Source organism: Pan paniscus, chromosome 9 (assembly GCF_029289425.2).
Source record: "Pan paniscus chromosome 9, NHGRI_mPanPan1-v2.0_pri, whole genome shotgun sequence".
NCBI lineage: Eukaryota > Metazoa > Chordata > Mammalia > Primates > Hominidae > Pan > Pan paniscus.
The window spans coordinates 16,510,317-16,534,060 of record NC_073258.2 but is presented as its reverse complement, the minus strand read 5'-3'; the positions used below and the strand labels follow the sequence as shown (position 1 = coordinate 16,534,060).

General features: G+C 41.7%; 1 protein-coding gene across 1 annotated transcript in view; it reads right to left on the bottom strand.

Moving 5' to 3' along the window:
• The window catches only part of SPON1 (spondin 1), a 305,161-nt gene that overhangs the window by 112,577 nt on the left and 168,840 nt on the right, over positions 1-23,744 (bottom strand). The window contains exon 6 of the mRNA XM_034932200.3: positions 19,472-19,620. Coding sequence (XP_034788091.3) covers positions 19,472-19,620 — 149 coding nt within the window. The remainder of the gene's footprint in view (positions 1-19,471; positions 19,621-23,744) is intronic.

The following is a 23,744-nucleotide window of genomic DNA, read 5'->3' as shown; positions in this document are numbered from 1 at the left end:
GAAATGACCTGACACTAAAACTTATATTTAAAAGGGAAGTACAGCATAGAAGTTTGGAAAACTTGCAGCCTGGCCATGTGGTGGAAAAGAAAAACCCATTTTCTGGGGAGGAATTCAAGCCTGCTGCAGAAATTTGCCTAAGTAAAGAGAAGCCAAATGTTAGTAGCCAAGACAATGGGAAAAATGCCTGTAAGGCATTTCAGAGACCTTCACAGCAGCCCATCCCATCACAGGCCCAGAGTCCCAAGAGGGAAAAATGGTTTTGTGGGCCAGGCACAGGGTCCCACTGCCCTGTGCAGCCCTGGGACATGATGCCCTGCATCCTAGCCTCTCTAGCTCCAGCCATGGCTAAGAGGGGCCAAGATATGTCTCAGGTCACAGCTCCAGAGGGTGCAAGCTGGAAGCCGCCAAGGCTTCCACATGGTGTTAAGCCTGTGAGTGTGCAGTTGGCAAGAGTTGAGGCTGACATATATTCCAGAGGATGTATGGAAACACCTGTATGTCATGGCAGAAGTCTGCTGCAGGGATGGAGCCCTCATAGAGAACCTCTACTATGACAGTGCAGAGGGGAAATGTGGGGTTGGAGACCCCACACAGTATCCTTACTGGGGCACTGCCTAGTGGAGCTGTGAGAAGAGGGTCACCATTCTCCAGACCCGAGAATGGTAGATCTACCAACAGCTTGCACCATGTGCCTGGAAAAGCTGCAGGCACTTGATGCCAGTCTGTGAAAACAGCTGCAGGGGCTATACCCTGCATAGCCACAGGAGTGGAGCTGCCCAAGGCCTTGAGAGCCCATCATTTGCATCAGTGTGGCCTGGATGTGAGACATGGAGTCTAAGGAGATTATTTTGGAGCTTTGAGATTTAATGACTGCCCTGTTGGGTTTCAAACTTGCATAGTGCCTGTAACCCCTTTATTTTTTGCCAATTTATCCCTTTTGGAACAGAAGCATTTACCCAATGCCTTTACCCTCATTGTATCTTGGAAGTAGCTAACTTGTTTTTTTATTTTACACACTCATAGGCAGAATGGACTTGCCTTGTCTCAGATGAGACTTCGGATTTGGGCATTTGAGTTAATCTGGAATGAGTTAAGACTTTGGGAGACTGTTGGGAAGGCATGACTGTGTTTTGAAATGTGAAAAGGACATGAGATTTCGAAGGGGCCAGGGGCAGAATGATACGGTTTGGCTCTGTGTCCCCACATGAATCTCATGTTGAATTGTAATCCTCAGTGTTGGAGAAGGGGTCTGGTGGGAGGTGATTGAATCATTGGGTGGACTTTCCTCTTGCTGTCCTTGTGATAGTGAGTGAGTGCTCAGAGATTTGGTTGTTTAAAAGTGTGTGGCCCTCCCTGCTCTCTTCCTCCTGCTCCAGCCTTATAGGACATGCTGGCTTCCCCTTCACCTTCTGCCATGATTGCAAGCTTCCTGAGGTCTCCACAGCCATGTTTCCTTTACAGCCTGTGGAACCATGAGCCAATTAAACCTATTTTCTTTATAAGTTACCAAGTCTCAGGTAGTTCTTTATAGCAATGTGAGAGCAGACTAATACATGGGCTAAAGGGAATTACAGTGTTCTAAGGTTTTTGCATTGTCCAAGAAATAGTAAAAGTATGTTAAATGCTAATATATTAGAATGTAATAAGTAAAGGATGTATGTTTTAAAAGATTGAAGATAGAAGAAGAAGTAAAACTAACATGCGAATGGAGGTCAAAATAATAAAGTTCTAAACCAGGCCATACACCTGCCCTGCAACAAATTCTGCAGTTGTCTTAGGGCCCTAATTTGGAGTGCTTGGAGGTTAACTTCAGACTCACTTCTTTGTGTATTGTATGCACTTGATATATATTTACTTGAATTTGGGGTCAATATGCATGGGATAAGTTTCAAATGATCACCATGTCCATTTGAGAAAGAATATCCCTTGGCCACTGAAACAGAGGAAACCCCCATCTCAAAAGATCCAACCATGCTTGCAGTCATGAATACCGATCACAAGCCAATAAACACATCCTTTATATTTGCATTGATTCTTGAATGTATTATGCAGGGAAGTCATTGCATTTTAAAGAATAAGTTCATTTTGCTCAAGATAATATGAAACTATCTGTGTTTCTTGGTTACATATATGCACTTATGAAATCCTATGAAATGATTTGTCTCTATATCATATTACTGACAAGCAAATAGTCTCCCTTTCTGTATTCCCTATCAAGAAATTCCCAGCAAGAATCAGATGTGTTTCCATGCATTTAAAAGCTATTTCAAAAAAAGATTTCAGTTTCCCCAATGCTACTCCAGAGAGCTGCTCTCCAAGAGCTGTAGCTATCAATGAACAGGCTGCCCATAACATACATGGATCAATGCCCTTTAGAAGAGCATTGGCTTGCTAGTTAATAAGCTTTTGATTTTCCTTACTCATTGATTAATGAAGCATTAGTTTTGCCTTTGAATAGAAGATAAATTAAGAAGTACTGTAACTGGAGTCTGTTGGGAAATAGGTTGTAGTTTGGAGAACTGGAAGTAGCTATGGAGACAAAGGAGGTAAAATGGCTAACTTTGCTAAAGGAGTCCTTCCGTCAGTGAACCGAGGTCTAAAGCATTCAACTCAATTCAACAGACACTTCTCAATGTACTATGAGACATATGCAAAGCCTGACTAGGGAGAAGGAGGGGTGATTCCAGACTACACCCCAGCTCAGACTGACTCCTACTTTTGTTTTTATGAGGAGACACCCATAATACAAGGCAGGAACTGGGCCAAATGGGGTTACAATATGGTCTGGAAGATCCAAGGAGGCAGAAATGACATGCATTTGGAAGGAGTTGGAAAGGTATTCTGGCAAGGAGGGTATGGAAGGTTGAGTGGAATTCTGATGGATACAGATTGGGAGAGAAAGGTCTTCTAGGGATGGAAACCTTATTGGCTCCACAGTGTCAAAAGGACATGTTATAATGTTGGGGTAGAATCTGAAGAGGCAGCAGACTCTCTCTCCATGAGATGGGGCTCCTGTTTTATCTTTGATTTGTATATTTCTATGTTAAAGAAAAATTGCTATGCTTACATGATTATAGAACAATTAGAACTGTGATTTATAGTTTATAATTTCTGTCACTAATTTATTATGCTCTGACATTTCTTTCCTTCTCTGAGACAAAAAATTTAAGCTGTTGCATGGAGGTAGAAGGCATTATAACCCAGGAGGATGACATGTCTCCCACCCTGGGTCTTATTCATCTCTGTGCTGGGGTCTGTAGCACAGGGTCTCACTCAGAGCTTTGCACACAGTAGATGTTGAAAATTATTTGTTGAATGAACAAATACGTTGGTCTCTGGTCGCTTCCTTGCTCAGAAACCCTCAATGGCTTCCTAATTACGTTAGGTCTACTTGTAATCCCTGCATCTCTCCAGCCTGGTATTTAAGTTCATTTATGAAAGGACTCCACCTTTCTTTGCAGGTCCACCCCCTACCACTTTAGGCACTTTTCATTCTAGGCAAGCTGGGTGGACTGCTTTGGTTTCTATGGAGGACATCTTCTATGGGCTACAAGAACTTGTTTGCTTGGAGAATGAAAGGCTAACCTTTGAAAGAGCTTCAGGATAACAGAGCTGAAAAACTACATGGGCAGGAGGGACATTCCACAGATGTTCTGACCAGAGGTGGGAAATGAACAATGCATTCGCATATGGCTCTTTGGAAAACAGATCTGCAGACCAGATGCAACGGTGGCACGGCTTCAGCTCTAGGAACAGCTACTCCATGTAGCCAAAGGGCATACACTGGCTGCCTTCCTAACATGATCAGTTAATGAGTCCATCCTCAGACACAGAGAACGTAACAACAAAAACTGCTATCCTGGTCCTGATGGGGTCCAGCAAGAGGAAGACAAGAAAGGAGGTAATTTTAGCATCTACTGAGAATCCAGAAAAGTGAGTTCAGTGTTGCTCCTGATACCTGCAATTTCCCAAGGCAAGGTTAAGCCCTACACTGTGCTCCCTGTGTCCTGTACTTGACTTTCCTAGCCTTAGTTGCACTGTAGTGGAATCACCTATTTTTCTTTTTCACAAATGATTACCATTTCAGCAGGTAATGAATATAACGAAAACATTAATGAGACGTTTTCTATTCTATTTTTTTAGTTTCACGCTCACCATGGGTCTTTTTGTTCCCCATTTTTCTATTCTTTTTTATTATTATTTTTAGTTGACACATAATTTTGTACATATTTCCAGGGTATAGTGTGATTATTTTGATACATGTACACAATGTAAAATAATCAAAGGGTAATTTGCATGCATATCACCTCATTTATTGTTTCTTTGTGTTGAGAACATTCAAAATCTGCTTTTCTAGCTATATTTCAAAACATACTGTAGATTGTTGTTAATTACACTCATGCTCCAGTGACATTGGAACTTATTCCTTCTATCTAGTTGCAATCTTGCATCCATTAACTAACCTCTCACCATCCCCCGACTCCCAGTCTCCAGTAACCACTATTCCACACTCCACTTCTATGAGATCAACTTTTTCAGCTCCCACATATGAGTGAGAGCATGTGATATTTATCTTTCCATGCCTGGCTTATTATCACTTAACAAAATGTCAACCAAGCTCATCTACATTGCCTCAAATGATGGCATTTCATTCTTTTTTATGGCTAGATAGTATTCTATTGTGTATATACACCACTTTTTCTTTATTCATTGATTTGTTGATGGACACTTATGTTGATTCCATATCTTGGCTATTGTGAATAATGCCACAATAAACATGGGAGTGCAGTTGTCTCTTTAACATACTGGTGTAATCACCTGTTTTTCTGTCAGTCTTTCCCAAGAGACTAGGAGTGCCTTAAGGACAAGTGATTTCCCAAATACAGTCATGCCTCACTTAACAATGGGGATATGCTCTGAGAAATGTGTCATTAGGCAATTTCTTCATTGTGCAAACATCATAGAGGGTACTTACACAAACTTGGAGGGTCTAGCCTATTACACACCTAGGCTATATGGTATAGCCTATTGTTTTTAGGCTATAAACCTGTACAGCATGTGGCTGTACTGAATACCATAGGCAATGGTAATGCAATGGTAAGTATTTGTATATTTAAACATATCAAGGTACCACTAAAATAAGGTATAAAAGATAACAAATGGTACACCTGTATGGAGCTTGCAGGACTGGAAGTTACTCTGTGTCAGTCAGTGAGTGGTGAGTGAATGTGAAGGCCTAGGACATTACTGCACACTACTGTAGACTTAATAAACACTGTACACTTAGGCTACACTAAATTTATAAAAACACTTTTCTTCAATAATAAATTAACCTTAGCTTATTGTAACTTTTTACTTTATACACTTTTTTTTACCGTTTTAACGACTGTAATAATACTTAGCTTAAAACAACAACACAGTGCATGTTGTACAAGAATGTTTTCATTCTTTACATCCTTATTCTACAGGCCTTTTTAATTTTTTTTAACTTTTTAAACTTTTTTGTTAAAAGCTAAGATGTAAACACACACATTTTAAAAAATGTGCCTAAGCCTATACAGGGTCAGGATCATCAACATCATTGACTTCCACTTCCAGACCTTGTCCCACAGGAAGGTCCTCAGGGGCAGTAACTCATAATTTTCAGCTTCTAGGATAACAATGCCTTCCTTTGGAATACCCGTGAAGGACTTGCCTGAGGCTGTTTTTATAGCTAACTTAAAAAAATAAGTAGGAGTACCCTCTAAAATAATGATAGAAATTACAGTATAGTGAATACTAGGCAATGGGAATTTTTAGCTCCATTATAATCTTAAGGGACCACTGTCATGGATGCAGTCTGTCGTTGATTGAAATGTTATGCAGTGCATGACTGTATGGTGTTTGATGCATGAATGAATGAATGAATGCAGTCTATGTTAGTTGCACACATCTTTTTTTACCACTAGATGGCAAGTATTCATTGAAAAGTCCAGCTCTAAACTGTCTCAGAGACACAATCTGGTGAAAAGTAAATGTTTCAGTACACTGGAGGAGTACATACACCAGAGTGACGTTTTCAGGGCTGCCTATGTCTCTTCTCTTTTAGCAGAGACAGAAAAAAGTACCAGGAGGGAAGTCAAAAGTCCTGTGTTGCCACCAGCATTTGGACACGTGAAGTATATTTTCTGAGCCTCAGTTTTCTCACCTAAAATAACAGGTGGACTGTAGCTCTCTTGGTCACCAGGAGGAGAACGATCCACCAAGACCCCACAATGTGCTTTCAGATACAGCATCGTTTAAATGTTCCTAAGCTTGGGTGTTTGTTGGTTGGTTGGCTTAATTTTTTTTATTTCAACTATAAAATAATTACTTTTTGAATAGATAACACAAAAACATGGTACCACATTCCAAAGGCACCAAAGGGAATACAGTGAAAGGTCCCCCTCTTTGTTTTCCGCAATCTCTTAACTCTCCACCCCAGAGGCAACCACTATTAATATTCTTATATACCCTTCAAGAGACGTAAGTACACATCTTTAGAAAGATAGCACAAATGGGACCAACCATGAGTACCCTGCTGCATTTTCTTTTTTAATGAAACAATTTGTCTTGGAAATGTTTAATATCAAAATCTCATTTTTATTTAACTGGTCCCCTATTCATGGATATTTAACTTATTCCACTCTTGCGTTACAATGTTCAATAAATAGAATGTGCCTAAATGTGAGTATATCTGTGTATATAAATTTCTGACTGAACTGCTGAGTCAGAAGAAAGCGCTCTCCAGTGTAGAAAGGTGTTTCCCTGCACCTCTGACAATATAGTTGTCAAAAGTCTAACAGATCAAAAATTGTAGCTCTGTGAAACTAATTTGTATTTCTATGATTGTAAATGAAGTTGAACATCATTTATAATATCTAAAAGCCATCTCATTTTCCTTTTCTGAGACCTGTCCATATGTTTTGATCTATTGGTTTGTTGGTCTTTTAAAAACTGACCATAAGAAGCTCTTTATATATCAAAAAAAAATTAGCCCTTTGTTTAGCGAGACTCCGTCTCAAAAAAAAAAAAAAAAAGTCTTAGTATTTTCCACTATTTAAAAAATGTTTTGGGCCAGCCGTGGTGGCTCATGCCTATAATACCAGCACTTTGGGAGGCCAAGGCAGGCAGATCAGTTGAGTTCAGGAGTTCGAGACCAGCCTGGCCAATGTGGTGAAAGCCCATCTCTACTAAAACTATAAAAATTAGCCAGGCTGGTGGTGGGTGCCTGTAATCCAAGCTACTTGGGAGGCTGAAGCAGGAGAATCACTTGAAACTTGGAGGCAGAGGTTGCAGTGAGCCAAGTTTGCGCCACTGCACTCTAGCCTGGGCAATAGAGTGAGACTCCGTCTCAAAAATAGAAATGTTTTTAGTTTACTTCATTAACCTTTTGTGATCTCCGGGTTTTGTGATGTGCTTGGAAGAAGCTTTGTTCTAGGTTATAAAAATGGTTCCAGCCAGGCACAGTGACTCACGCCTGTAATCCCAGCACTTTGGGAGGCCAAGGCAGGTGGATCACCTGAGGTCAGGAGTTTGAGACCAGCTTGACCAACAAGGTGAAACCCTGTCTCTACTAAAAAAAAATACAAAAATTAGCCAGGCATGGTGGCAGGTGCCTATAGTCCCGGCTACTCAGGAGGCTGAGACAGGAGAATTGCTTGAACCCGGGAAATGGAGGCTGCAGTGAGCCAAGATCGCACCACTGCACTCCAGCCTGGGCAATAGAGCAAGACTCCGTCTCAAAAAAAAAAAAAAAAAAAAAAAAAAAAAGGTTCTTTCATGTTTTCTTCTAACGTTTTTATGTTTTCATTTAAAAATATTTAAATTTTTGATATATTTGGAGCTTGTATTGGTTCCAGGATTAAGGTATGAAGAAAAATATTTTTTCCAGATGGCTTCCAGTTGTGCCATTACCACTTACTGAAGGATCTAGTGTTTTTCCAACTGATATGAAATTATACTTTTTTCATATACTTAACTTACAAAGAATTTGTGTCTATTTCTGGACTTTCTATTAGATTCTATTGATCTGTGTATTCACTCTCTAGCTTCACACAGTTTTAGTTAATGTTGTTTTATAACGTTTTTATATCTGGTTTAGCCAGTCTCCCCTTCATTATATGCTTTTTCAAACATTTTCTGGCTATCGTTGACTGTTTAGTTTTCTATTTCTATAGCGTCAGTCTGTATAATTTTTAAAAAATTATCTGGTATTTTTGAGGGAACACTTTAAATTTACAGATTAAGTTATGGAGTATTTTTTTGGGGGGGAATATTTGGTTTCTTATCCAAGTTTTCTTTGTTCATTTAAATATTATTCTTTTAAAAAGGTACAGTAGGCCAGGTGTGGTGGCTCATGCTTGTAATCCCAGAACTTTGGGAGGCCAAGGCAGGTGGATCACCTGAGGTCAGGAGTTCGAGACCAGCCTGGCCAACATGGTGAAACCCCGTCTCTACTAAAAATGTAAAAATTAACCGGGCATGGTGGTGGGCACCTGTAATCCCAGCTACTCGGGAAGCTGAGGCAGGAGAATTACTTGAACCTGAGAGACGGAGGTTGCAGTGAGCCAACACGGTGCCACTGCACTCCAGCCTGGGCAACAGACAGAGACTCTGTCTCAAAAAAAAAAAAAAAAAAAAAAAGGTATAGTAATTTGTGTTCATGGTAAAATTCAAGCAATACAAGAGGCTGTATGGCAAAATGTGAATGAACCTTTCAGTTCTGCCCCTTACTCTCTGTGTGCTCTAGAGGCAAGGAGTTTCTGGTGTATGTTCATAGAGATATTCTATACATATATAATCCTATACATGAATATAATCATTTCACTCTAACCTGCCATTTTTCATATATGGAATCAAGCTATACACACTGTTCTGTTTTTTTCCCATCTAACTATATACACCAGGGAGCATTCTGTATCAGTACACACAAATCTGCCTTATTCTTTTTAATAGCTGCATGGTATTTGACCCGTTAAATGCATCCAGAGTTTCTAATATGTCCCCTATTGATGAAAGTTTGCTTGTTCCATCTCTTAAAAATAAAATACCGTAATGAATATTCTTCGTCATATACTTTTGCACAAGACTATTTCAGAAAGACATATTCCTAGATATAGAATTATTTTATGATGTTGATGTATAAGGAAAATATACACACAACAATGTGAATATACCTAACACTCCTGAACTGTGCACTTAAAAATGGTTCAGATGGTAAATATTATGTGTTTTCTTTTACTACAATAGAAAAAAGAAAATGTATAATTTTGATAGATATTGCTAAATTGTCTTCTAAATCTTAAGGTAATATATTAATGATCTCTCACTTAAATTTCCTTCTATTTGCAATATTTTGGCTCAGTTACTGTAAAAATAGATATTTTAGTGAGTCAAATATTCTGTAAGTCTTGAATAAGACTGTCCCACATTTCTCTCATACAGAGATTCTCAGAAAAATTCCCAGGGATCATGATGCTGTCTTATAAAACTGTAGAGGTTAAGAAGTAATGCTAAGAGGCCAGCTCTATACCCTTCCAGCAAAGGCAGCCTGTGCCAGTTTTATTAAAGAACAGGCATCACGAAATCACTCTGGCAGCTTGTCCTACTGTGATCTGGATTTGTTTGAAGACTCAACTGAAAGCAAACAAGAGGTTTCATATGACTCAAATCATACCTTTCAAACAATGTCTTAATTTCTGTATCGAGTATCTGTGACAGAATCTTTATTTGACTCCTTACCCTATCACCACTCTGAGTGTCATTTCATTTCTACCAACCACAAGTGCCCACTTACCCATACTACATGGAATTAAGCCTTGAATGAGGTAGGGGGAACAAAGGAGGTGTGTGTCATCAATGTAACCCAAATAAGGTTGGGCACCCTTGGGGGCCATTTGCAGCAGGGTGACACACCTAAAAAAACAGACCCAATCTGACTCCCAGAAGCCTTGAAAAAGTATTAGAGGTCTTTGCTGAAGTTTTCTTGAGAAGGCAGCAAAGGGAAAATGACATCACACAATATTCTGCAAAGTATACTGCTAAAAGTTCTCTTTTGAAGTTTCCTCTTTTAGAAATCAAATTTACTCAAAGTCTTCTTTGGGTTTTTACTTTTTATTTATTATTATTATTATTATTATTATTAGAGATGGAGTCTCACTCACTCGGTCACCCAGGCTAGAGTGCAGTGGCACAATCTCAGCTCACTGCAACCTCTGCCTCCCAGGTTCAAGTGATTCTCCTGCCTCAGCCTCCTGAGTAGCTGGGATTACAGGTGCCCGCCACTACGCCTGGCTAATTTTTGTATTTTTAGTAGAGACAGGGTTTCACCATGTTGGCCAGATTGGTCTCGAACTCCTGAACTCAAGTGATCTGCCTGCCTTGGCCTCCCAAAGTGCCGGGATTACAGGTGTGAGCCACCACGCCTGGTCTAAAAGTCTTCTTTGGATCTTTCTTTCTCCCTTTTCCTTGTCTTCATTCTCTAGTAGATTCTACCTAGCCCAATTTATGTCTTCTTTCCATTGTATTCCCACCCAATAAAACTGAAATACCCTTTTAGAAGATGGAAGGAAAAAAGGGTTCTAAGTCCTTCCAATTTAATTTTTTTGTTGCAATAATAAGAGTAATAATGAGCTCATACTCCAAGCCATGCTTTGTACATGTATTATTTCATAACCAACAGAGGTAATTCATATTCTTGTTATTGTTTTTCAAATGTAAAATCTAAGGCTCAGTGAGCTTAGGTGACCTACTCAAGGTCAGAGACTTAAGAAGTACAGGTTCTCTACTGTTTTCATGGTTCTTAAGTAACAATGCAAGGCAGCAGGTGGCAAGGGTAAATAAGTGGCCTTAACAGTGCTTTGGGGCCCCAAACTCTTTCTCTGACCTCTGCCTTTGCATATCCTTGTGTTTAGGCCTAGTAATGTCCCTTGATCCCACCTCAATTGCTAAACCAAACTCTAGACCCAGCATTTTGTCACCCAATTGGTGCAGCTCTGAACTCTGGGTTTCTGCTGATCTTCCCTCTTCTTTCTTTAGTGCTCCTGAACTTCTTCTCTCTTCAGTGCCCCTCTCTTCTATAGGACTGAAATCCTGCCCTGAGCTCCTGTCCTTTGGCTAGGGCCCTGCAACTCAGTCTAATTCTTGCCCATCCACTGCTGCCCTGAAATATAAATTTATCTTCTACCTTCAGTTTCCCCTGCCCTTTTTTTTTTTTTTTTTTGGAAACAGGGTCTGACTCTGTCGCCCAGGCTGGAGTGCAGTGGTGTGATCATGGCTCACTAAAGCCTCTGCCTCCTGGGCCAAGTGATCCTTCCACCCCAGTCCCCCAACTGCTGGGACTACAGATGTGCACCTTCATGCCTGGCTAATTTTTGGTATTTCTTGTAGAGATAAGGGCTCACTGTGTTGCCCAGGCTGGTCTTGAACTCCTGAGCTCAAGTGATCTGCCCACCTCAGCCTCCCAAAAATACTGGGATTACAGGCATGAGCCACCACACCCAGGCCTTCAGTTCCCTTTTTAGTATAAACTGCCCTGCCCACAGCTACTGGATACAATAACAGGCCGGATGGTTCTTTACATAGAGGTGGCCACTGGATTGGAGTAAGGGTAGATATCTGATGCAGGGGGCACCATTGCCCAGGCTATCCAGTGATCAACCTGTTTTTCTGGTGCTTCAACTAAGAGTCACCAAAACTGCTTAGCTAGCTGTGAGAAGCCAAGGAGGAAGATCCTATGGCTACCATTTGGGGCCATGTGCAACCCAAGTAAGCAGAGGCAGCAGCTCTGTTGAGAAATAGTCGGGGAGAGATTCGCATGGAAGGGCGTGGAAAAGACCACCTGACACTGGGGGCAGTGTGGAGGAGGGAGAGAGAGTTAGTGGTCGTCTCAGCCTGATGCCTTCCAATTCCAGCTCTCGTGAGGGTTTTTGTACTCTGCACAAACTTGTGTTCTCATGTGTCCTACTTTCTTTCTACAATAAAGTTTCCTTTGTTCTTAAGTTAGTTTCAGTGGGTTCCTGTTACAATCAAACTAGACTTCACTAAACCACCTCTCTCCTTAGGTTGGGAGCCACATTTCTGCCCCTTGGCTTGTGTCCTGCTACATTTAGGAAGATGTGCTCCATGGCTGCCTCTAGGGCTGTTCTGGAGGTGGCATTGAACTAGCTCCAGCGAGCATCCTGATGAGGCTGTTCCAAGGAAGGGAGGGAGCATGTGCAAAGCAGTGAGTTGGGAATGGGCATGGAGTTTTACTGTAGCTCTTTCTATATTTGAAGGCTCAATTTATACCCTTAATTGCTTATGGTCAACTTTGGGAAAAAATGTTAGGGCAAATTGGGAGATGACACTGTCAAGTGGGGATAGGAGGGGCAGGCTGGGGCAGTGCCTGGGGATGCTGAAGTAGTAGAAGTAGATGGTAAAGGAGTTGTGGCCTCATCCTCTGGACCTTTTCACACTGAGAAATGACACGAACTTGAACATTAAATTTTCTAGTCCTGCAGGGGGTCTTAGGACAACCCCTCATTTTACTGATAAGGAAACAGAGGCTGAAGAATGAAAACATGGTAATGATAGCTAACATCCAGCAATCTCTTTCTAAGGGCAGGCTCTGCTCCAAGCACTTTACACTTATCAGCTCACTTAGTCCTCAGAATGACTCTATGAGGTTGGCACAATTGCCATTTTCATCTCATAGAAGAGGGAACTGAGACACAGAGGGGTTAAGTAACTTGCCCAAAGTCACATAGTTGGCAGGGGATGGAGCCAGGATTTGAACTCAGGAAATCTTGATTCAGAGGCAATGCTTTTAGACATTATACATCACTACTTCTCATAAGCATGGAAGATCACTGGAGCTTTATTATTATAAATAAAAGCTGGTGGGGTGTGTGTGTGTTTGTGTGTGGTTTTTCCAAACCGGATGAGGCAGCATGTCATGAATCATAGAAAACACTTGAAGTCAGGCCATGGCTTTAATTAAAGAAAAGTGATTAAAAATTTAGAAAATCAAAAATCAGAAAAAAACAATAGTTTAGTAGACAAATGTCATCTCCAATGATTTAAAGGAGATGAGAAAAGAAAATTCTCAAACCTTTTCTTCCAGTTCCTGGAGCCATATAAACTGTTTCAACTTTAAAGAAAAAGAACATCTGCTTGTCTATTGCTTCTCATGCCACAGGCGGTGTGATAATCCTGTGGGCTGGTTCAAGTCATCCTCCAAAACAAGGTCTCCTGAAGGTGAAACAATCAATGCCTGTATTAGGGTCCACCATTATCTGACCTCTTATGGTCAGGAAAGCCTTGAATCCAGAGAAATATAAAAGTTGGAATGATTTTTCCAATGGATTTTTAATAAATGGGTGACTCTTCAAAGCTCAGAGTTTTATCCAAGAACCATTCATGGCTTGCTTATCATCAATTCAGATATTTGTTAGGTGCTACAGATATTAGTTGGATACCTGAAAATGTGGAAAACTGAACTGACACAAAAAGTTCTCTCTCCTTCTACAAACAGATAGAAATGCTGGACAAATATAACAAAACACATTACAAAAATATGTAAACAAGTTTAGAAAAACTGCTCAGATGCCAGAAATAGGGAGGAAAGTCTAACTCAGAACAGTAAGCAGGAGCTAGTGCGTGGTGAGCTGTTGGGGCCCTGGACTGGGATACAGGCCCCAGGAGCTGGAGGCGGGGGTTTAGAAGCCCATGCATGGAGAGAAGGGGAAATCTTGAGCCAGTGAGAAGTGGGGCATGGCGGGGGGGGGGGGCACGCCTGCATACAGTGGATGTTTTAAAGGGCTGCCCTGTTTGTGAATAGGGCATGAGAAAACCCTCCATCAAGCATTCGGGAACATGGCAAGGAAGGTTGTTTCTGCCCGAGACACCTCCAAGAAATGGAACTCCCAATTGCTCTCATGTGTTAATGCAGGGTTCAGATGTATACTAGCTGTGCAGTGGGCAATTCCAATCTGAGAAAGGACATAAAAACTTGGGTGGGACCAGGAGAAGAAAATACAAAGTCACTGTAAAGACACCATCACTTGAACCTTTTTTCCTCCAACAGGAAAAAAAAGAAAAAGAAAAAAAACTACTGAGGCCAAGTGTGGTGGCTCACGCCTGTAATCCCAGCACTTTGGGAGGCCAAGGTGGGTGGATCACCTGAGGTCAGGATTTCGAGACCAGCCTGACCAACATGGTAAAACCCCGTCTCTACTAAAAATACAAAAATTAGCTGGGCATGATGGCGGGCGCCTGTAATCCCAGCTACTCAGGAGGCTGAGGCAGGAGAATCGCTTGAACCCAGGAGGCGGAGGTTGCAGTGAGCTAAGATTGCACCACTGCACTCCAGCCAGGGTGACAAGAGTGAAATTCCATCTCAAAAAAACAAAACAAATACCACTGAAGATGATCAAATAATTTAAAACCAAAGAAGAAACTAATGTCACTGAGAGAGCAAGTTCAATGAAAAGTAGCCTCTAAGATTATGAGAAAATAGAATAATCTGAAAGAGACAATTAGACATATTTAAAATTATTGAAGAGATAAAAGTAGCCCTAATGAAGGACTAGAATAGTGGAAAGAAGCAGACGTGGATTGGAAAAGGAGACTCCAGCAGAGAGGAAACCCAACAAGGCCCTGCCCAAATGGGTGTCCACATTTCCCCAATGGATGCACAGATTCCCCTAAGGAATAAGTACCCTATATGGAAATAGTCATGTATGTGCCTCTCCCACTGTGTCTGTTAATGTTGTCTGAGTAGAGACAAAGTGGTCCTGCATTCAACTCTCCAGCCTCCTTTTGTGCCACAATCCCCTCACTATCCTTGTGTCACACTAGTCTTTTTTTAGTTCTAAGCACAATAAGTTATGTTCTCCCGCAGGCCCTTTGCATGTGCTGTTGTTAGCATCTAAAATGATTTTCCCCTACACTTGTCTTTTGGGTTTCTGCTTCATGGTCATTTGTTAGGGAGACTTTCCCTGACTGGTTTATCTAAAACAGGCCCCTCCCTACTCCTAATCCTCTTTATGTCACTACCACCCTTGTTGGTTTCTTTTCACTTAAATATATATATATATATATATACACACATACATATGTATGTATATATATACACATACATATATATGTATATATATATACATATATATGTATGTATATATATATACATACATATGTATGTGTATATATATACATACATATGTATGTATATATATATACATACATATATATGTGTATATATATACTATATATGTATATATACACATATATATGTATATATATACACATATATATATGTATATATTTTACATGTTTTCCTTTTCTCCACTGTTAGGATGTAGGCTCATGAAGGAAAGGAGTTTTCTTGATTACTGCTGCATCTCCAATGCCTAGCATATAGTAGGTGTTCAGTAAAATTACCAAATGAATAAACTAATAAGTTCAATAAATATTTATAAAGTTATTGAATGAACAAACTATATATTCAAGAAACATTTAGGAAGCATCCAATACTATGCCAAGCTCAGGGGATATAATAGGGGGAAGGGCAGCTTTAAACCTTGTTGTTTAGTGAGGGAGAGACATCAAAGAAATATGTAAGTGTGATGATGCTAACAATAGGAGAAGGACAAAGTGCTGGGAGAGCACCTGGCAAGATCAATTTAGTACAGAATCAGGGAAAGCCTCCTGGAAGAGGCAACATCTAAGCTAAGTCCTAAGGGATGAATAGGAGTTCACCAGTTAGAAGGCTGCTGGAAGATGTCCTGGCTGAGAGAAGGTCCAGAGGCAAGAAGGGCATGGCCCTTTCGCACAGCCTGAAAGAGGTTCTATATGCCCAAAACTTAGAGTTGCAGCAAGAAATAAAATTGGAGAGGTAAGACAAGGGCAGGACATAAAGGGTATTCAGGCTTTGATAAGGAATTTGGACTTTATCTTAGGGTCAAGGAGAAGCTATTAAACATTTTAAGTGGGGGAGTGGCATGATCTGATTTGTTTTTTATAAAGATGGCCCTGGGGCAGCATGGGCAACAGGAGGAGAATCAGAGGCAGGGGCATCAGGAGGCTAGTGCAGCAATTTAGGCAAGAGATAAGTGGAGGGAGGTGGTGATGAGGGCAGATTGAACTAGATGAATTTAAAAGAGAAGGCACAAGTTTGGGTGTGGAGAGATCAAGGATTCTAGCCTGAATAACCGAGTGAAAGGGGCATCATCTTTGGGCCAGCATCCAGCAGAGAACCAGACACTTAGTAAACATGCCAGAAATATGGGCTTACTGAAGTAGAAATGGTCTTAGTGGGATGAAGTGTTTTCATAACGAGTATTCATAAGCTCACTTTCCACTCCCACACCAACCTACAAGTGTGATCTACCATTTCCTACAGCCCCCGCCTGCCTTGGATTACCCATTTGTGACCTGCCAGGCTAGCCATAGCTCAGTATGTCTAATTCCCAGTCCCCAGGTGTCCTGGCCACCAGGACACATTTGCCTTTGTCCTTCCACGAAAGGGTGAGCATTGTGGCCTTCCCCAGCCCCAGCCACTAGTGTCACTACTGCCAATAATTCTGCTGTAATTTTTCATTAATTTTCTTGGTGTTTTGCAGTTATAGTAACATTAAAATTTATACTCAACAGTATTATTATTAATATACTGTTATTATTATTAATAATACTTCCACTATTAATGGGATTAGTATTTTTGTTCATTTGTGCTTGAAAGCCATTAGCATAAAATTTACCTCCAAGAATAACTATTGTGATTCTTCATGCCCTTGAAACTTGCAGTGAGCCGTAAGTTTATAATAAGAGAATGCTGGTAAGCATATAAATGTCTTTCTTGAGAAAAGAGGGCTTTTTATTTTCATCATGGCTGGACTCAGGTTCTTTGACAAAGTGATTGGTAGGATATAAAGTATTAAAGCCTGAGAACACTGTGTTAGTTTGCAGATGTTTTCAAACAAGTTTCTGGTTATTCAGAGGACACTTTTGTATTCTAGGAGGATTCATATTCTTGCTTATTTTAATGTTGTTTCTTACCTGACTTACAAAAAATAAATCAATTGTGTGCTTGTGGGGAACAATATTTAGAAAAATGAGTTATTTGGAATCCTGAAATCACCCTATCCAACTGACTTTCCCAGGAGCTGGGGAACCTGAGGCACTGTTAGCAGAGGCCAGATTCAGAGGCTGGCGAGAGGAATTTCTCTGTGGGGCAGCTGTGTGGGACAGGGAAATTATACAGGTAGGCCTGGCTTCATGGGCAGACCCATGCAGGCTCACAGGACCCCATGCTATGAAATTCACGGTATTGCCATCTTGAGATTCTCAACAAGTTTTGAACAAGTGGCCTCAGGTTTACACGGAGCAGATTATACGTCTAGCACTGTCTGGGCTTTGGAGCCAGACAGACTTAGGTTTAAGTCCTGGTATTCTCTGCTGTTGACCATGCCTTGGTTTCCTTATCTGTAAAACTGGGATAATAATAGCATCCTCAGCCTAGACGTGAGGGGGGCAAAAAGTAGATATCCAGCACCCAGGGGGCCTGAAAGGTGGCGACAGGCACTGAGATATGTTCATTCCCATGTGCGGTACCCATAATTAAACTTATTATTACGACTGTATGTCTGAAACACTAGCCAGCTGGGATAGGCAGACAGACATTGCCTGTGTGGTAATACAAGCCAATCACAGCCATGCTGATTAGGAACATACCAAAGAACTTTTTCCTAAGAGGGACATTCTGAGGCTGGCAGTGGTGGTGGTGGGGGGTCCCATCCATGAGTTTTCAATCTTTTTATTGCTATGACATGTCAGATAATGTTCACCAGCACAATATAGTTCCAGTTATGTATGATTCCTGCGGGATTCTTTCTTTTCCAGAAACCTCTCAAGAAAGCCAACAAGTGAGACTGACATTATTATGAAGATGCCCTTAACCCTGATGTAATTAACTGGCAAACTTTAGTATTTCAACTACTATTTGTAACAAAAGGTTTTCAAGATTCCATACCATGGAGCTTGACAAATCAGGGAGGCATAATTCCATACTTGAGAACTGGGAATGTGACCCTCCAGGATCCCAAACAATGGTTCCCCCATGATAGGCCAGACAGACTAGCACCAATATGGAGCCCTACATGACTTTGCCATAGTCTGAAGGAGTGATGCCAATTATGAGGCATGGCAGCCAGAGTCAGAGAAACAGAGCATAATTAGATAGCTCATCTTGGATGAATAGCATGCACTCTTAAAACATCTGGTCAAACATCTTTTTTTCCAAGAAAGGAGGAAAGACTTCAAATCAAATTAATAAGAAACATAAGCTCATTCTGGGGCATTTTTCAACTCTAGTCCAAACTGATTCCTCAGGGGATTTATAGCAGGAGTCAGAGTGACCTTTGTTGCCTCCAATTTAGGGTTTGTGGGCAGCTTGGAGTCCAGATGGTAGGGAACACTGCGGGCCTCAGCTGTGCTTGCCCTGCTGTGCTGCTCAGGCCTCTGGGCACATGCAGACTGTGAGATGGGGTCCCTAGTGTTTTCTTAGCCTCCTGCATTGTTTCAGGAGATGTGGGACAGGAGCACAGGGAGGGCAACAGCCTCTCAGTGACCTGTGTTGTAAAATGATCACATCCCAAGCACGCTTTGCTCTTTCCTTACTTCCTCCAGAGCACTTGGTGGGCAGTGGGACATGCTGCCATGTGCTCTCTCAGGCTGGAAAGGCTTTTGTGGGTAGTGATGGCTAAAGCTGCACTGCCACGTCTTGCAGCAAACCACCACTGAGCCACGTGGCTCTTCTTCCAAGGTTCTCTCATTAGCCTCTCTCTGGTGTCAACCTGATTAGGCTTTTGATGAAGGACGATGGCACTGTCAGCCAAATGAATTGACAAGAATTATGGACTTTTTCTCCCTTATCTCACAGAGGTATCAGTGAAGGCCTAGATAATGGGACTGCTCCTGGGCCCACACAACATAGGACACAGAAGATGCCTCAGTTCATAATGATTATGATGAACGAACGACTAATTTATCAAGTACCTCAAGACATAGTTGCAGAAAGCACGTGCCAATACTCAAACATTTATTTTGGGGATTTGGCTGGACAGCTTGACTATTACTCCTCTGACCCTTTCAAAGATCACAGTAAGAAAACCTTAATTCACGGCTTTGACTCTCAGGAGACTAGAGACAAGGCATCCCAACAATATGGCCACAGCAGCAGCATTTAGCACAGGCTGAAGAAAACACGAATGCAGTCAGGGACAATCTGAGACAACAAAATGGATATTTGTGCCTCTCTCTGTCCTCTACTTAACATAAAACCCCCAAACTCAGCAAATAGATTTTCTTCCAGCACATTGTACTGCAAATTTCAAGCCCCTGGGAAAGATATCTAAGGAGTGCTTTGACTGCATTTCTGTTATTTGGTCATTCTGTGATTTTTTTCTCTTACCTGTTGTCGAATTTCTTCCTCCATTTTCACGGGTGAGCCCAATTCTGCAACTTGTTTGACGCCTTCGCTGGCATATCCTCCATATTCCCAGAGTACATAATTCTTGGAGTGGGATCCTCCGATGATCGCAGACCAGTGATTGGCCCGACCTGGGAAAGCCAATCAGGAGGCAGTTATCAGCATAGCTGTGGCTGAAACACGAGTCCCTTAAATGATGGGGAGGATGCGTAATTGGACATAGATTCAAAGAGCACTGACTAAGCACCTATTCTGTCTTAGGCCCTGTGCCATTCAGTGATAAGACTGAGTTCCTATAAGCAAATAGGTCTTGAGAATGTACAGACAGGTCAGCAGCAGATGTTGAACAAGACGCAGAGGCAGCCCAGAGATGCGTTCTGTCTAGGAAGGTCTCAGAGAAGGGGATAGTTGAGAGAATGTTAAAGGCTGATCATACTTGTAAGGCAAAATAGAGTAGAAAGGACTGTTCTGGCAGACTCCCATCCAAGTGCTAACCAGGCTCAACCCTGCTTAGCTTCCAAGATCAGACAAGATTGGGTGCATTCAGGGTGGTATAGCCATAGACCAGACTCAGAAACATTAAATAACATTGTGTGTTTGGAGAGTTGTAACTAATTCAGCATTGCTGTGTCACAAACTGTCAAGGGGAAAGTTAGGAGATGATGCCAGGGAGGTAGGAAGAAGCTGGCTCATGAACGGCCTTGCTCTAAATGCTTCAGGAGTTTGGATGTCACTTGAAAGGATCTGAGAACCACTGAAGGGTTCTGGCAGAGGAGTGATATAATTGCATTTGAATTTTAGATAAATCATCCAGACAGCAGTGTGAAGAATGCATTGGAGAGAGCACAGTTGGAGTGGAGAGCTGGAGAGGTAAGCAAGGAGCAAAAGATAAAAGAAATGTGTGGGGACCAGCCTTAGAAGTAAACATGGTTGATTTCAGCTGACTTCTATGTACCTTTCAGTACAAGGGGCAGGCAGGTTAGCTATATTTAAAGGATGTGATAGACAGTTTGAATATGTGGAAGTGACCAGTCCACAGTGGTTTGGTGAAGATCACATGGGATGGTGGCTGCAGTGGGATGTGGGAGGGAATTAATGCACAACACAACAGCATGGGAAAACAGAGTAAGATCTGGGCTGGAGCAAGACAGAACTTGACTTGAGGATTTTATTTAAGTCCTGGAGGAAGAAGGAACTGATAGTATCAGCACCCTACTGGATTTGTTTTTTACATGTGATGAATACAGATGCATATACATTTATTATTGACTAAGTTACATATAATTAGTTCATCACACGGTTGGCTCAATTCTCAGCCATTCTTTGGTTGGTTAAACAAAGTCTCAAGTTAAATAACATTTTCAGGCGTAGCAAAGAGGAAAACTTGAACTGGGTGAACCCAACTAACATTTTCAGTTTCCCACCCTGTGGCCCAGAGTGGGCAGAACTCTTCACCCCATTACTGCCTATTTTAATAAACACTCTTGAAAAATGAAAAAAAGAAAGAAAGAAAGAAAGAAAGAAAGTGGTTCTGAACATGGCCTGGTTCTGTTTACAGCTCACATCGCTTCCCCATGGCCCTCTGCTCCAGGGCCACATCAAGAACATAGGTGTAAAGCCAGGCTGCACCTTCCTGGCCTGCTGAGGGCAGCCACGGCCCACCCCAGGCAGAGGACATCACCATGTGGGTTTGCCCAATTGCTTGTTCATTATTTCCTACACATCGGGAAAATGCAGACCCCATGTTTATCCTTCATCTCTCATATCCCTAGAGTAGACAGATAGAGATGCTGCCAGCCGTTTCTCTAACTCATTTCCTGGGTGAAGAGAGTCCTAGCTGTCATCAAAGCCAAAGTACACTTGTGTAGGGGCAATGGCTGTAACCAGTAATGGCCTTAGGTTTGTGATGTGGACACAGAGTGAAGCAGCTTCAGAATCTCTTGCTCTCCCTGCCCTTCTCCACCAAAATACTCCTTGTTCTAGGCGTGTCCTGCCTGCAATTCTGTACCTTAGTGCAGAATTACCATATGCTCTTTGCTCTGTACTCTCCTCTTGTTTGGCTTAGCCAACTCCCATTCCTCCTTTATAAAATACTCAGAAGTTACTCAAGACCACCACAAGCCAACCTAAACTTTTGTCTTCTGTCTTGCCATAGCACAAATCACATTTATTATCACTCTTACGGTCTGTTATCTCACTAGGCTGAACGTTTCTTGAGGGAGCCTGACTTCAGCCCAACACCTAGTGCTGTGCCTAGTGGGTTGTTAGTGCTCAGTATATGTTCCAGAAGCATTTCATCCAAACAATCAAATGGGAGGGCAGCAGTATATGCACTTGACATAGTTGGGAACAGGCTTGCACAGATTTGATTCACCGTGATTAAATTCAAGTCTTAGTTCAGCAGAGTTCCTGACACCTGCTAGGCTAAGGCAGTATCCTATGTGCTGTTAAAAAACAAAAAGCAACAACAAAAAAGAAAGGCATTGGTCTTAGAGCCAGCAGACAGGGACTGAAATCCTAGCATTACCACTTACTGGCTTTGTAAACTTGGTTAAATTCCATTACTTTATTTCCCTGAGTCTCAGTTCCCTCGTTTGTAATTCAGGGATGATAATGCCTACCTTATCAACCTATTATGAGAATTAAATTAAATTATTTAAAAGTGAGATAATATATTGAAATCACTACTGGCACACAATAGACAGTCAATAATTATAGTTTCTTCCTTTCATGGTTGGTAGGGAGGCTACAAAACTGAGTAAAACATGAAACTTGCCTTTAATTCAGTATAAGAGATAAGAAATATGTATGATAAGATAATGGGAACATGTACAATCCTAGGGGATTAGGGGAGGGACCCAGATGGAGTTTTCTGGCTTATTCTTGTAACTTCCATTATGTGCCAAGCACAGTGGCGGGCCCTGGACACTGAGGAGGACTGGATATGGTGTTGCCCTGAAGGGACTCACAGTCTGGGGGCAGGGGAAACAGATGGATAAGCGGATTAATTACAATACACTGTGGTCAGGGTTATTTATAGCACAAGAATGCAGAGCACAGAGGATGGAGCAGCTAACTCCAAATTCCCCAGATCCAAGGAATCAAAGTCCAAAGGCACGAGTGCAGAGAAACAGGCACCTCAAGCGTGGGACCTATCTTTATGGTTCTCTCTCTTAAATAAAATTTAATTACACAAGTTCAACCTCCTAGCCAATACAGCTGTTAGTTTCCTACAATGGCCTTGCAACATAACATATTAATTCAATTTTTTTTTTTTTTTTGAGACGGAGTCTCGTACTGTTGCCTGGGCTAGAGTGTAGTGGTGCAATCTCAGCTCACTGCAACCTCTGTCTCCCAGGTTCAAGCGATTCTCTTGCCTCAGCCTCCCTAGTAGCTGGGATTACAGGCATCTGCCACCACGCCCAGCTAATTTTTTGTATTGTTAGTAGAGACGGGGTTTCACCATGTTGGTCAGGCTAGTCTCAAACTCCTGACATTGTGATTTGCCCGCCTTGGCCTCCCAAAGTGTTGGGATTACAGGCGTGAGCCACTGCGCCCGGCCTAATTCAAATTTTTAACACATTTAATGACATCAACCAAATAACAGATATTTGTAAGGCACTTGGCCAGGGGGAAGGAATAAGACTATGTCGCTGCCCTCGGGGGACAAGACAGGCACCTATGGAAAAACAATTTGCAACATTACAAAGGGTATTGATGTCAGGTGAGCAGCAGTCACTCAGGTGCAAAATGGTGCAGGGAAGAAAGGCATGGTGACCAGGAGCCAGAAGACTCTGGCTCCAGGCCCCATTTATAACCACAAACCAGTCATTCAATCTCTCAGAGCCTCGGTTTCCCTTTAAGAAATAGAAAAAATAATTACCAAGCTGGAGAATCTCCCAGAGTTGTACAAATTAATTGAGATAGTTTTGGAAAGAATTGTGAAAGCTGTAAAGAATTGTACAAAACAAAGCTCTCAGTATTATTACAGATATGAAGCACCAATCCAAAAGAAGGTGGTGGAGCAAGGGAACTTTCCAGTTGGAAGGAGGGCGCCTAGAGATGTAAAGAAATAGATAGAAAAGAGGATAGTTTGCCGGGCGCAGGACTGGCAGGCTAGTCGGAGCAGGGATTCAATGAACAATACAGATGCTAGGCTCAAACACCTAATAGGTGTTAGGATGATGATCTCCTATGTGTAATCCTTACCATAACCTTATCCTCATGTTGCATATGAAGAAACTGAGGCCCAGAG